We start from the raw sequence: 15961 nt of genomic DNA, 5'->3' as shown, positions 1-15961 counted from the left end.
TTTTAACAAGTTGTTACAACTTCTTAAAAATTCTTCCTTTATACTTTTTTCTTTAATGTTTTTCTCTAAACGTTTACTCTTTGTTTTCCATTTATTTTATAATTTTATACTTTTTATATAATTTTATTCTTTTACATTGTATTTTTATGATCACGTTGCATTTTCTTCTCTATGGTAATGCCCCAATGAATTTATGTTATACTTTTATTTCGTATACGTTGAAAATGAACTTAAAAATGGACTTTTTATTCTTTATATAAAATTTTATAAAATAAGAAAAAACGATGCAGTAATTTACTATTAAAAATAACTCTAATTCAAATAGTTGAAGAACTGACTTGTTTAGCAACATGGAAAGATGGAAATTCACGTTATTTAGTTGGACTTGTTTCACATCATCATGCCATTTCAAATGAAGATCGTTTTAGATGTTTTGTATATGAGAAAATTTTAACGATGGTTGGTAAGTCTATACAATAAATTTCATTTTTTTATTGTACTCATAGGTATTTGAAATATTTTCTATTTTTTTTTATTTTTGAAAAAGAAGTAAATTAATGTCGAATTACTTAAACCTTGAAAATTTTTTTTGAATTAAAATTATGTAGTCAATTAAAATGCTATGTTTAGTTGAGCTATTTTGCAAAATTTGTATAGTAATTATTTACTAATTTAATATATTTACTTTTAGAGTCTAGTTACGTCTTTGTTTAGTATGTGAAAATATACTTTTAATCCAATTAGACGATTCGATGCTACAATCAGCAACTGGCAAATTTTTGTGGGTTATGGGCAAATATGTGAGCATGAGTATGTGCCACTCGAGTTTCTTACATTATCTACATACAAGAAAAATGACATTTTTAACTGACTTTATTGATGGTTTTGTTTTGACACTAATGATAAATTTGTATAGAATTTTATGTTCCTACACCTATAATCTATGATTGATATCTCAAAATTGTTTTTTGAAAAATTTTAGTATTCGCAATCGAATATATTCTTCTCTTGGGAGCAGTATGATGGGCCACATTTTGAAGTTGAATGGACCGCATGTTGCCCATGGGTCGCACTTTGTTGACGGTTGCGCTAAATGAGCATTATATTATGGCATTGGAGAATTCGCTAAATTTTAAATATTCTAAAATATATTTGATTTGACATATTTCACTCAATAATAAAATTTAATACGCGAGAAACTTAAATACACGGAAATTTAATCAACTCAATATTATGAAAAGTCGTGAGTGAGAGATGAATTTCGCAGCTTCAACCTTTACATCAAATTTAAAAACTATGGTTTGAATTTATTCATAATAATGAATTGTAATGACAATTCTTTTTTCAAAAGTAAACCATTTATCTAGTACAAATCTTAAATTTAAATATAAAATTCAAAAATTCCCTGCGCGGAAACTGAGAATTGTTTTTAACATTTACAGAATTTATAGTTTGAAACTTCGAAATTTTTTTATTGTACTCAAGCTGTTATATTCCTCATCTAAATCTTTACTTAATTTTAAAACTTAATTGTAAAAACAATTTTAAAAAGTTTTTAATTCATGAATCTTAAATTTTTCGTAGTTGGTTCAAGATTTTGTCTTACATTTAATTTCAGCAAATTAATTTTAATATACGAATAAATTGTTAGTGTCGTAGATCTTCTTATATCTACTTCAAAATCAACGATTTGAAAGAGCACAATAAATTTTATGTAAGAATATTTGTGCATAAATAACACAAATGTATCCTACATACCCTATCTTCCGACACCAATCTTGTTAGCAAATTATAAATTAAAATATGTTCAAGATTATAGGAGAATGGTTTTTTTTTAAATAGGTACAAAATGTTCAAAAAACTCTTAAATATCAAAATATTCAGAAATGAAAAAAAATGCATTTGAAACTTAAAATATTGAATAAAAAATTTTGTTTTTCTTTTCATATTATGGGCTTCTCCCATTTAGGTGCATTTTCGAGTCAATTAAATAATCCCAATTTAAAAGATGCCGAATATAAATTGGCACAATCTGGTGATGCAACTTGTAATGGTTTGGATAGTGCTGAGGTAAGTTTTATATGTTTTTTTTAATCGCATGCATTTTGTTATAGCTTTCGTTTTTTCATTCTTGTAGATAAATTAAAAATTAAAAATAAAACAAAGAAAAAGATAAAAATAAATTAAAAGAAATTCAATTTTTGTCTGAAAACTTGAAAAAGCCATTAAAATTAAATGGTAAATGCAAATTAGTTATGCAATGTTTTCCTTTCCTTAAATATTTCTTCTCCTTTTTCATTTTATTTTTCATTCCATTCACTTTTATTCAATCTAAATGGATGCTGGGGAATGACCGACCAAATTGCATTATACAAGGAGTTTTTGTTTTTTTTTTGTTTTAGTTTTATTGTTTTATTAAATCCCTGGACTAATTTATAAATGAAAATAGAAAATATTCTAAAAAAAGAAAACCGAAAGAATTTTTTTTTTTACCTAAAATAATTCAATTGTTGATTTCATGAGAAAAAAATTTCAAACGAAAATAAAATCTGTAATTTAAAAATTGTTTAGGGGCAGCATACAAGACTTGAAAATGCTTTTTCAATGTGGGTTTTTAAAATAGCTTTTAATTTACGTAACAAAAATAAAAGATAAAAAAAAATTTTAAAACTTTTGTAATTGAAGTAAAAAATTTCATTGTAAATTACGTAATTTGCGTTACGTTTCAAAATATTGTAATGCATTCGATTTTTATAGCACAGCAGATTCCAGAGCATAGTAAAAATAAACCAGAATAATGAAAAATGCTATTCACTAAAATTATTCGAAATTAACGGATTTGCATTCAATTTTTTGTTATATTTTTAGTAAAACATATTGAGAGTAAGTTTTCCTAGAAGACCGCTTTAAAACTTGGATCCTCAAAAATTTTATTTATATTATTAAGTGGAGTTTATGCTAAAATTTTAATCCTGTGAGCTACAGAACGTGAAGAAGATTAAAAGCATTAAAAATTTTTCATATAAGACAATAATTTTTATTAGTGATCATTATTCCATTTGCAATCAAAACGGTGTATATATCATTAACGGGTTCACTTGCAATCCGTCTTATAATCAACGGGTACTTTATTAATTAAGAAAAACAAATACCAAATTACTTTCGGGCTTAAAATTTCTCATTATTTAATCTTATTTTGTAAAATAATATATTAAAACTCATAAACAACTCAACTAATTTTTATATGTACGAGTACTATTTAGTTGTTCCCATTGATATGAAATGAAAATGGAACAACCTATAAAATTTTCCTTTTTATCCCAAAAATTTTCCAACATAACTTTTCAATTTTTATAGTAGGTACATACATGTGTACATATTTGTTCCTATTTTCAATTTTAAATTGAAGTAAAAATATTTTGGTCCTAAAATATTTATACGCACTCTAAATTATTAACAAAAAAAGACGTCACAATCAAACTTGTAAAAAATAAATTAAAAAAAAACAAAAACAAAAAAATATCCAAATAAAAAATCTGAAATAATTTCCAGGTTGGATCACGTATAATGACACTTCGGAAGCCTCCACCAGCTGAAAGATGTGATTTCCCAGTATGGTTAAAGGGTCCTCGACATTGGTATTCGTTAAAAGGAAATTTTGCCTACCAATTTCATTCAAGGTGAGTTTAATATAAAAAAAATTTTCTTTAAAAATTTTTTTTTTTTCATTTACTTTTTATTGAACTTGAGTAGGAAAGTTTTTTGTTCTCTCTCTCTATTTCTTCTGCCTTTTACTTATTTTTCATTTTTATTAAAAAAATAAGAAAGAAATGGCGTAAAAAGATATTTTTACATTTGTTGGTTTCTTCGATTTCAATTTTCGGTTAATAAAATGTTATAGTGAAATAGTTGTAGTAATTTATTTATTGCACTCCTATAGAAAAATGCTAGGTGTTCAAAATATGTAAGGGAAGAAATTTGTATGGAACTTCAACATTTTGACAAATAATAGTAACGAAACTATTTATTTTTTTTAAACAAAATGATTGCAATGCAGTACCACACATTTTAATATGAATATTGTAATTATATTAATGTCAGATGTGATTTGTCACTAGCATTTATTATCAACTGCATTGCATGCGATTGGGGAGATCATGTGATGACACCAAATTTCGGATGTTGAGTTTTCTCCATTGTAGATAAACGTAAATAAACTCTTTTTAGAGAGGTGTCGATCTGTCGACTTGTGTGTGAACGCGTGTATATTGTGAGTATATTTTAGCCATGGTACGGATTGATCAACATTTGGGATATATCAGACCTCGAAAACTGGACCATTTTGCAAGCCGATGTTAAATTTTTGAGCATACTCGTATAAAGATAAATATTCAACCAATTTCTTTGAAATTTAATAATTAAATTCGGGGCGTTAAAATTCACGTTTTTCGGAAGTTAAATGTAAATCCTAACACCCCGAATTCCAAAAAATTTAACTTGTAATTTTTTGGAAACATCAGAGCTCGGAAATCAAACTGGGGCCGATTTTACATATTGTACCATATACAGGGTAAGGCATCTCATAAGGTGGCAAATATTTTCAGGGATGATTCTTGCCAAAAGTGCATATTCCACACACTTCGTACAAATTCCAAATTATACATACTAAACCAAAAAAAAAAATTTTCTGAATGTTGTTTGTATAAAAAATGTACGAAAAATGAATTTTTCGCATGTTTTAAAACATTTTATTGTCTGTCATTTAAGGACATTTGTCTGTCATGTTTAAGAACATTTGTCTGTCATATTTAAGAACATTTGTTGATAAAAAGAAAGTTATTTCTCCCATAATTTACTAAAATGTCAAGATATATAAATGTCAAATGAGCAGCACTTAACGTAAAAAGTATCTTAACAGTAAAAAGCATCTTTTCCTATACTAAACATAATTTCTCTACTTTGAGAAATGTTTACAAAACAACTCAAAGTATTTCAACGAAATACTGATTTGTTGCGAATTGTTGTTAATAAATGTGATTTTTTGAAATCCGTTGTTTTTTCACGAACTTCCTCATTTTCACATATATTGATGTTGTATAATTTCGTCCCAGTAGACGTCACTTATAATATAGAAAAGGTTGTAACCTCTAAAGGCTAGTTTTCTTTTAAGCTAAATTGTTTATACAAAATAAAAAAAGAAAATTAAAAGAGAAAATAAAAAATTAAATGAAAGAAAAACTGTTTGCGTGCTAATAATTACTCTCTAAGGAATTTATTTTAAGGATATAAAACAGGCTATGTAATATTTTCATATACGAATCACAGTAGATTGCTTTTTATAGTCACAATATAATAATGTATGTGAATATATGCTGAATATGCGTATGTCACACATCAGTAAAATATTTTTTTTTTACATTTTTTCAATTTTTGCCCAATTTTGTTTTTCATTGTCATGTATGTATGTATTTTTACTTTTGTTTTAAAGGAAAACTAGGCCAATTGATTGAAATTTATGCGATAAGTAGATAAGAGTCATAATTTATGCTTAAATGAATAAAGGGGACGAAAAATTAAATACAAAAATAAACAAAATAAATTAATTTTTAAGAGTTAAGACGTTGGTTATTTTTGTTACATAAAACAACTTTGAGTCTATGTGACTCAAAATTTCTCTTAGACGAGAAATTTTGCTAATAGTTTCGGGCACATTTTTCTGAATAACAGTAGGGCTTTCGAAACTGTTCAAATGTTATTAATCTAATTAAAATAAAGCTATATAAAATGTAACGTAAGGATTTTTTGTTGTATACACAAAATAAATTTTGATTATTTTGTATAAAATTCAAAAATTTGACTAATTTTAGAAGAATAAAATTGTAGTAAAATTTTTTTTTGAAAATTTTTAATTGAAGAATTAAAGCGACATTGAAAAGTGACAAATTGTGCTAATAGGCTTATTGACAAAAAAGTAAAGACATTTTGTCAGTAAATGATTAAATGTCATAAATTTGTGCTTAGATGTAAGCATCTAGAAATGCAAAATGTCCTTAACTTTTTAAGAGCTAAATTATGGTTAACTTATGAAATTGGTTTGTCTTTGAATCATTTTATAACAATACATTAGTGAAAACCATCCATTTTAAATATTTATGTTATAAGTTTAGTGCAAGAGCATAGAATCCATGTCTTTTGATTGTGGAATCTAGAATGTAGTCAGAAATTTATAAAAGTTTTAATTTTTATCGATCTCAAGCTTAACACACATGGTTACTTAGTACGTATTTTCATATATATATATAAACGTATCATGGAATTTTTGATTATATTTTTAGTAATTACACAGATTAACTGAATGATTGTCAGAATTAATATTTTTTAACATTTTAACGAACCGAAGACCGGATTGTACTTAAAGTGTTTAAAAATTTTTTTAAAACTTTTTACTTACAAAAAATCAATAAATTTTCAATTTCAAATCCTATTGCATTTTTGTGGTAGATAAACAAGTAGGATCTAGTGAACTAAATTAATTGGCAAACAATACTTAGATTTCTATAAAATTAATAAAATAATAAAAAAATATTTAAAATTTAGATTTCAAAAAAACAATCGAACAAATTCAATAAAATTATTTTATAATTGTGAAAATTTTAAAATTACAGGCAAATATGTGAGTGTTTTCCACATTATCCTGTATTTAGAAAATGCAAAAAAAAAAAATTTTTATTGAATTCAAAAAACTTATAAAATATTTTTTAGTCAAATGAAATTCAAGGTTAAATATGATATTTTTAATTTCGTATTAACTAGAATCCATTGAAATATAGAAAAAAAATTGTATTCATAAATTAATTTTTTTTTATATTTATTTATAAAATAAATAGAAAATAATTTTTTATTGCATCATTAAAATATTATAATGGTGCACGTATAATAGCCTTGAACTAAATACGATTGCATTTTCAATGAGATTTAATATTATTTTGGTTATAATGCAAGAATTTTGCTACATGATTTCTGAATTTTAAAAACAATTTAATTTTTCATATACGCAACATTATATTTATACCCGTACGAACGTATGTTCGAAGGGTATACTAAATTTGCCTTACCGTTTGTAACGCTAAGAAATAACGGTCTTGGATATAGACTCAAGTGTATGTTTTTGATCAGCGTCAAATTCTGAGTTGATTTAGCTTTGTCTGTCCGTCCGTCCGTCCGTCCGTCCCCACGATAACTCAAAAACTAATTGAGCTAAGTTCACCAAATTTTCACAAATGATTTATTGTATTAAGTGCCAGAACCCTATTTAAATTGGACATGATCGGGGTACCGGTTCGGGTAGCTGCCATACAACTTCAAAATTTATTTGGCTATATCTCAGAAACTATAAAAGTTGTGGTATTGAAATTTCACACAAACGAATATATTAGTAGGGCCAATGTGTATGATAAAAGCCGTTGAAATTACTTGGCTCCTTCTGGTACCTGCGATACAACTTCAAAAGTTATTTGGCTATATCTCAGAAACTGTAAAAGCTGTGGTATTGAAATTTCACACAAGCGAATATATTACTAGGGCCAATGTTTTTGATAAAATTTGTTAAAATTTCTTAGCTTTTTCTGGTAGCTGCCATGCAACTTAAATAGTAGTTTGGCACACACAGTATTTTGAAAAACAGACAGTATTGAAATTTTGCATAAATTAATGTGTCCCTTAGTCAGTTATGGCATCTTTATTTGCACATAGGATAACAAATTCGTACGGGTATCACAGAGTTGACAAGGTCAACTCTATTTTTTTTCTCGTTTTAAATTAAATCTGAAATTGTATTTTCTATTTTTATAAGATTTATTTTAGAAATCAATTTCTATATTCATATATGTATGTCAGTATGTAGTTTACCACTTTCTTATTAAAAGTACTCAGTGTAATAATTTCATAGAAGTCTTTAGAATTAAATGTTACTCAGAAATTTGTGAATTTGGTGGGTATTGAAAATATACCCAAGAAGAATTAACTTTATGATATAAATAAAATAACTAGAATTTGTTGAATCAATCTAAGATGGTGCATCTTACAAATATAATTTTTCTAGAATTTTCATTTAAAATTGCCCCTTATATCATTGGAATCTTTTCTAACTGAAAAGCATTTTGCCTTTGAAATATCCCAGAACAAAATACTCGTAAAAATTCGAATTGACGGCACAATTAATTATATTGCAACATTGGTTAATAAATTCCACGTAGTATTGGATTTCATAAAATTGTTTCCACATTATATTAAAAGAAAATTACATAATGGTAAATTTCGACTAGGGTTACCACTTTCCTAAAAAAAACGCCTTGATACTCCGACATATTTTCTGTCGCAGATATTGCAAAATCTGTGAATTCGGGATAACCAAAAAAAAAAAACTGTCGCAAAAACGAAGCAATTTTAAAGTTACCATAATAGTAATTAATGTCGGCGATTAATTTTACTTAGAAGACTCAACTTTTAAGGGTGCAAACTAAAAGTTTTTGTCAAAATAAGACTTGAACGGGAATAAAAAATGCATTAAAATAAAAATTTTAGAAATAAAAATTTATTTTTTAAATTTTCTGTTTTATTAAACAAAGATTTTTAAATTGCCTCTGATAATTTCTGAACTTTTTATCATCGTAGCCATTTTATTTGAACCAAGCCGCTTTTTTTATTCTCATTATAGAGAGGAATTCACTATTATTTCATTAAGCATTTCTTATACAATTGTGAATTAATCATTTCTGAATTTTAGTAAGTTGCAATAAACTGTAAGAACCTATTAAAATTTAATTTTGGATAGTCGTCAACCTAAAATACTTTAGTCTTTATTTTTTTTTTAATTATGATCATTCAACTTAGATTACATTTTTAATATAATTGAACTTTTTTTTTTATAAAAATGAAAATACTTTTATAGTTTAGTTGTTAGTGTTCATTCTATTGGAATTTTTTTGCTTTATATTTGCTGTTGATTCATTTGAATTTCTTCATACTTATTATTTGCTTAATTAATGGTTTTATATTTTAAATATATTATTACCAATTTTCATATTATATTCATAAGAACTCACCCTGAAATATGGTTTTTCAGTTTTTTTTTGTATAATGTATTCAAGGATGAATATACACAACATACCTATGTAGATTAAATTCTAGTTGTTTTCACAAGTTTTCAATTCAACTTTTAATAAAATTCTAACTTATTATATTTTATTATAAATATAAGTGAAAAATAACAAAAAATAAAATATTATGAATATATAAGTTGAGGCATGTCCTTATATGTCCTTTAACACTCATACATTAAATTTTTAATATATAAGAAAACTTGTATTTCAAAAATATGAAATGTCGTGTATATCTGCACGCCCTATTTTGTTTCTTTTTTTTCTTGTGTTCTTCTCTTCAATTTTTCTATTACTTTTGCCTTATGATTTTCTTTTGTATATGGCATTGTTTTTAGAAATAACTTAGTATAGCATATACGAGTATTACATCCCGTTTATATATGTATAATTTTTTTCTTTATAAATCTTGATAACAATTTTATTATGCGTTATGATTTGACTCAGTTTGCAAAAAAAAAAAGCAAAAATAAATAAATAAAAATAAATTAGAAAATAAGAGGGAAATTTTGAAAGGAAGCTCTATAGGATATTTTTCGATTGCATAAAGGCTTTTGAAAATAGCAAAATGTTTTTGCTTGAATTGGTAAGCTAAACAGATTTCTTATAATTCTCGATAATTCGAAATATTCAGTTTTCGCATAATTTCTTCTTAAAACCATTAAATTTTGTTCGTAGTTCAATAGTGCAAATATAAAAAAAAATTTTTGAAAAAAGTTCATGACAAAAGTAAGTCACATATTTTGCAGCAATAAACCATTAACTTTTATTTTATTAAGTTTACAAATTAAATTTTCTGGTACTTTGTAGAGCTCAATATTATAAAAGTGCATTTAAATGTACATCATCAATTAAATGAAAACATGTATTTGTATATTTATTTAAGCACACAATGGGGCCTACTCCGAGCATCGAATCGTTAAATAATTGTGATATATATCGTAAAAGTTTCGTAAAAATTTTATTTTAGACACGAATCATTTGTATGAATTGGTTTGCGCGTTCAATAATAATAATAAAACATTTTACGATAATTAACAGTATTACTTAATGAGTTGACATTCAGAATAAGTCCCACTATTACGCCTTTTAAGATAGAGTACAGACATTTTGTATAAAAATTGATTTTATTCAAAAATTTTGTGTCAATCCAAAAATATAGCATTGAAATCTCTGTACCTACAAATTTTAAAATAAGAAAGAAAACCTTTTTTATCGTAAAAATTTTAACATAGTAAATGATATATGGATTCAAGGTTCTTTTAAAATTACTGATATTGAACAGCAATAGATTTTGCTTAAATTTCAAAATATGAAAATATTAGTGTAACCATAATTGGTATTAAAAACGTTTTATGATTTCAAAACTGCCCCAACCTTATATTCTTGCCTCATAAAACGTAAAAGCTCTACATCCCTTTATACAAAAAAAAAATAAATAAATAAAAATGTGTATGTTAAAGTTAAAGAGCTCTTGTAGCGTGTTTTCAAATATATAGGACAAAATGTTTCTCTTTTCAAAATATAAGAAATAAAAAAAATAATATGAGATCCTTATCTTACCTCCTGGTGGGGGTTCTTTTTATTAAGCATTTTATTTTCATATAATATTATAATGAAGTGCTTGCTGTTTTTCTTTTTTTACTTATGGAAAGATTTTATACATAAGGACAAAAATACACTATGAACGTTTTATTTTTACCTGGTATACCGTTAAAACTCATTCACTTCCATTCCTTTTATTTTACTTCATTTTTCTTTTTTTTTTAGATTTATGGATATTTTTAGATAGTTGAATGAAAGAAATATCAGGATTTTTTTCAAATTGTTTTGTTGTTGTGGAGATTTTGAATCTAAAAAGAAAGAACTCTTCTTTTAGAAATTTACATTTTAATAAAATAAAATATAAAATGCTTATTATTATTTTTTATTGAAACTATCATGCAAAGTCTAATATAAAATGGGGCATTTTATATAGATGAAAAAACGAAATTAACTTCATATAATGAAAGATGGAATTTAATGGAATTTTAGAAATTTTCAAATTCGTGCAATTTTAAAAATATGGGAGTAACTCAACATTTTATGAATGAAATTAAAAATTTTTATTATTCAAAAAGGAAATTAAAGAATTTTGCTAAAAAATTAATGAAAAATTAATTGAGTATACTCAATTTTCTTTCAAACCAAAATCATAGAGAACATATGAATTATAGTGGAGGTAATACAAACGATATGAATTGAAAAGTACGAACAACATATAATTATAGTGGAGGCTGGCTTATAAAGAAATAATTTTGAGCTGCTTTTACTATGAGTACTGAAATTTTATGTTCCATTACAAATTCAATTTAATATAATCAGACCAGAATAAAGGTGTTTCGGCGTCCCATGCTATTTTAGGAGAGGACGTCTCATAAGTAACAAAAAAACACAATGACATGTCTTGTTATAAAGTCATCCCACATAGACGTGTAATACTAATTATACTTGCTCTTAACAAGTTGTTTTGTTGTAATCTAAGTGCGCCGAATGCTAGATTAATCATAAAAATTTATATAAAGTAAACTTTCAACCTAATATTTTGTAAAATCTACAATATAAGTTTATTTATTGAAAATGAAAGGTTTCCAACGGATACTATGTTAAAACCGAAAAGTATTTTTTTTTAATTCTGCAGTAAACATAAAAGGGTTTGAATTCTATCATAAAAACTATAAAAAAAATATCAGAAAACATTTTTTTTATTCTACTTTGCTGTAACGGGGGCATAGGTCTGGTGCATGATTATTGTAAATAACCATGAACCAGTTTCAGGCATCATTGAGTTTACTAGGTAGGTGACGAACCTGTGAAAAAATTGAACAAATTTCAAATATCATAACAACAACATAACATATTTTTCATTATTCAAATCTAAAGCTATACACATCTCTACGCTACTGACTTAAATTGTTAAAAGTGCTCCATTTTAAAAACCAATGACTAAATTTTCGAATTTTTAACATTACCAGTTTAATATTCATTTTGTTGAAGTAGAAAAGTGTCAAAAGCGGCATTAGGAAAAAATCTCTTCAGTCAATGACAAAATCTCATGAATGTCACTCTTCCATTATATATTTAAAAAATTGGTATAATATATAGGGTGTCCCAAAATTCACGCCAAAGGAAAAAAATATGGATGGGAACGGCATGTGCATTTCAACAAGACGGTGCCACATGTCACACAACCTGAGAAACAATTCAATTTCTGCATGAGTCATTTCATGGTCATGTAATTTCCTGTTTTGTTGATCAGAATTGGATTGACGCTGTTGGACTTTTTGCTTTGAGGTTTTTTGAAGTCTCATGTTTATGTCAACAAGCCCACGCCTTGAATGAGCAATTTCAGCGCTGTATCAATGAAATTCAGTCATATTTATGCAAAACAATTATGGAAAATTTCAACAAATGAGTGCGTATGTGTCATCAAAGTCGTGGAGACTATTTGCCCGATATTTTATTCCATACATAATCCTATACTTTATACTATATAAATCAATAAGAAATTTACAATGTTTAATTATAAACCTGGAGTTTAATTATATTTTCCATCAAAATTACTTTTTGCGTTAATTTTGAGGCACCATTTACTTTCACGTACTACTTTATCATTTAATTTCAATTGAACAGCATTAGCTATAATAAAAATTTTTATTTTTATTTTCAAATTAAATCTTAAAATCTAAAACTGATTACTTTTACAATAATTCATTTTTTTCGTTCATTAATCATTAGGGCTTCAAAAAAAATAAGAGAAAAAAAAAATAATTTTCAAAAGTGTTAAAATTCTTTCACTTTATTTGAAATTCTTCATTTGCTACTTGCACATTATTCATTTTTTTCCCATTCGAATCATAAAGTCTTTACCTTGATCTCATTTTATCAAAAGTGTCAACTTGCACGCAATTTATGCCATCTTTAAAAATCCTCTATAAATTCGAAAGAAAAGAAAATTTTTTCTTCTTCTTCTACTTCTTTTTGTGTTTTTTTTTTGCATTCACCAAGAATTTTCCAAAAAATAACAAAAAAGTTAAAAGTTAACTGTAAAGAATTTAAACGATGATGGCGCTTAATTCATAATGAGGGAAGATTTAAGAATTTTGATAATTAATTATTGTTTTTATTCTTCGTCTCGTTTTTTAATTTCTTTCGTTTTTGTTATTGTTGCTTTCGTGCTCGTATTACACCATATACCTTAAAAACGATTGAGATTATTTAGCTTCCTGGCAATTCTGGAGGAATAAAAAAAAACGCAATGTAAAAGAGAAAAACAAAACCCAATATAATGCTTATGTATGACATTTATTGTTTAAAAGAATGAAAAAATAAATTTTAATCGCTTGCATTAAAATATGAAAAAACCTTATCTTTTTTCGACAATCTAAATCTTTTGTTTTTATATTATTTTTCTTTGTCGAAAAAAGAATCACCAGGATCCCGAATAAAATTGTTTTTTTTTTTTCTTAATTATTTTCTTTTTTACCCACTTAACTTAAGCCCTTAAGGAAAGTTACAGAAGTATGAATAGCGAAAAAAAGAAGATTATTTAAAAACTCGCATTTCAATGGGGCCATTTAAATTGTAGACCCATTAAAAGTAAAAAAAAAATTTGCTTTTTAACTTACATAAATGGTTTGAATTTTTGCTACTAATGCTCATGTTAATTTTCATCGTTGAATTTAAAAAAAAAATTTTGGTTTTATCTTGAAGAATTAAAAAAATATGTTGAACGTTTTTTATTTTTTTAACAGAAAGTTAATGAAGTACATTATTATCTTGATAAAGCTAATACATAATTATGTGCAGCAATTCAGGAAAGGTGGACAGGGCCCTAAAACTTATAATAAGGTCATTTCCAATATAAAAGTGAAGAGAAGGGCAAAATAATTTTTTTAAATTTTAATGATAATTTTGAGTGAATCTCCAAAACTCATCCTTATGATTGCCAAAAAAAAAACAATAGGATTAATTATGAAATGAAGTTTTTATTTTATTTATGCAAAATAAGATGAAAATCAAAATTTAGGTAGTACTGCTCTGAAATACCAAGACTTTTCTAAAATCATTAATATAATTATTTGAATTATGAAATATTAAGCAACTAGTCAGCTGTGCCAGCTTATAATTACAACTTTTTATAATTTGGCTAGAAATAATATTGAACTAATTGGAAAGCCTATAATATTATTATTCTAATTATTTTTGATTTTCAACTATTCACTAATAAACTCTTTTAACCCCAATTTATTTCCAATTTTCTTATCCATTTTTATTTATCCGTTGAACTAAAATAAAATAAACAAGTAGAAACGTTTCAGTCGGTACTCGTATAAACAGATTGAATTGCGCTTTCATTATTGTACAGTAATTACTCGATGACATATAATTGGACACACGATTGCCAAGTTTGGCAATCTAATCTATGGCAGGGAGTTTTATAGCAGCTAACCGAACCTATCAAGTAATTCCACCAAAACTTTAAGAATATTATCTAACCTGAATTGGGCACATGTTTCGTGCTAAGCCAAGGTCCAATTACAATAGTCAGAAAAGAAACAGAAAGTGAAAGTTTGGTTGGATTGCATTGTTCATTTTTGTGTTATCGTGCGATCATATTCTTACAATTATTAAATTTTCCGTTCATAAAGCAATTAGTTTTGGAGATCCTTCATTTTGAAAATAAAACGACGGATATAATGTTATTTTTATTATAATATGTATAATTTAAACGTATATATAGGGTGTCTTATATCTTGATAAGTGTACAGACTAAATACTTATATCTGGCATCTAACACCCTCATGATTAGGAAAAACTTTTAAAAGAAGACAAGATTCACACTTAAACTGATTTCGGACTGTCGTTTTTGCTGAATTATCGATAAATGTTTTGCAGGAAAAAAATTGGTATAAAAACCTTTGCGGTGCCTTCATTCTATTTATATAACAGGTTGTTCATTCTATTTATCATAACAGGTAGAAATTTGGCAGGTAGGTATTGTAGGGGTAGGAAATAAGTTCAAATTAAAGTTCAATTAGCACACAAAGTTACGTCACACAAAAAATTAACGCTTTTTAAAAATGAAAATTTGAAAATTCAAAATTGAAGGAGAAGTGATATTCTCGCCACTATGAGAAAGGAAATATTGGGGTATTTTGCCCTCATAGCGGTGGGGCTACGATCTTCCGGCCCTCACTGCTTAAGTTCATTAGAAAGGTGGGCATGTCCCGTGCTCAGAAGGGGGGATAGAGAAAGGCGGCACAATAAATTCTTATACGTGGTCCAAATGAACAAAAATCTACAATTTTCAGCAAGAACTGAAGATTGACTTTGAGTTTCTGCAATTCGTGACCTGTTGTGCTGTCAGCAGTTTCTTCATCCTAAAATTTTACCTTCTCATAAACTTAAGCTACAATGCATACATTGGTATATGCTTGAGCATTTAATTACGAGCTACTCAGTATAATTGTCAGGGTTTTATGGAATATATATATTGAAGAAGAGTAAAATTTGTTATTATACAATATTATATTGGAGTTTCTATTACAACATTGTTTATTCATGTATAGCTTCAAGCACAATTCGTATGTATTCGCAATACTCTTTATAATATAATCCTGAAATTTATTTAATTTATATAAATTAATACAACTTTATTGAAGCTTATTTAAAAATAATTTAAAATTTTAGTCGGACTTAAACCCATTTCCTCAGCTCAGAAAAATTTTGTTATTGTTCGAAAAATTTATATTATTGATTAA

At 26.2% G+C, this 15961-nt stretch overlaps 1 protein-coding gene across 1 annotated transcript in view; it reads left to right on the top strand.

The window, feature by feature from the left end:
• Positions 1–15961, top strand: part of LOC129607572 (uncharacterized) — a 98557-nt gene that overhangs the window by 34754 nt on the left and 47842 nt on the right. Inside the window, exons 6-8 of the mRNA XM_055518650.1 lie at positions 326–463; positions 1970–2070; positions 3553–3680. Coding sequence (XP_055374625.1) covers positions 326–463; positions 1970–2070; positions 3553–3680 — 367 coding nt within the window. The remainder of the gene's footprint in view (positions 1–325; positions 464–1969; positions 2071–3552; positions 3681–15961) is intronic.

Source organism: Condylostylus longicornis, unplaced genomic scaffold (genome assembly GCF_029603195.1).
Source record: "Condylostylus longicornis isolate FDR11 unplaced genomic scaffold, ASM2960319v2 ptg000004l, whole genome shotgun sequence".
Taxonomy (NCBI): Eukaryota; Metazoa; Arthropoda; class Insecta; order Diptera; family Dolichopodidae; genus Condylostylus; species Condylostylus longicornis.
This window is presented reverse-complemented; position numbering and strand designations above follow the sequence as displayed.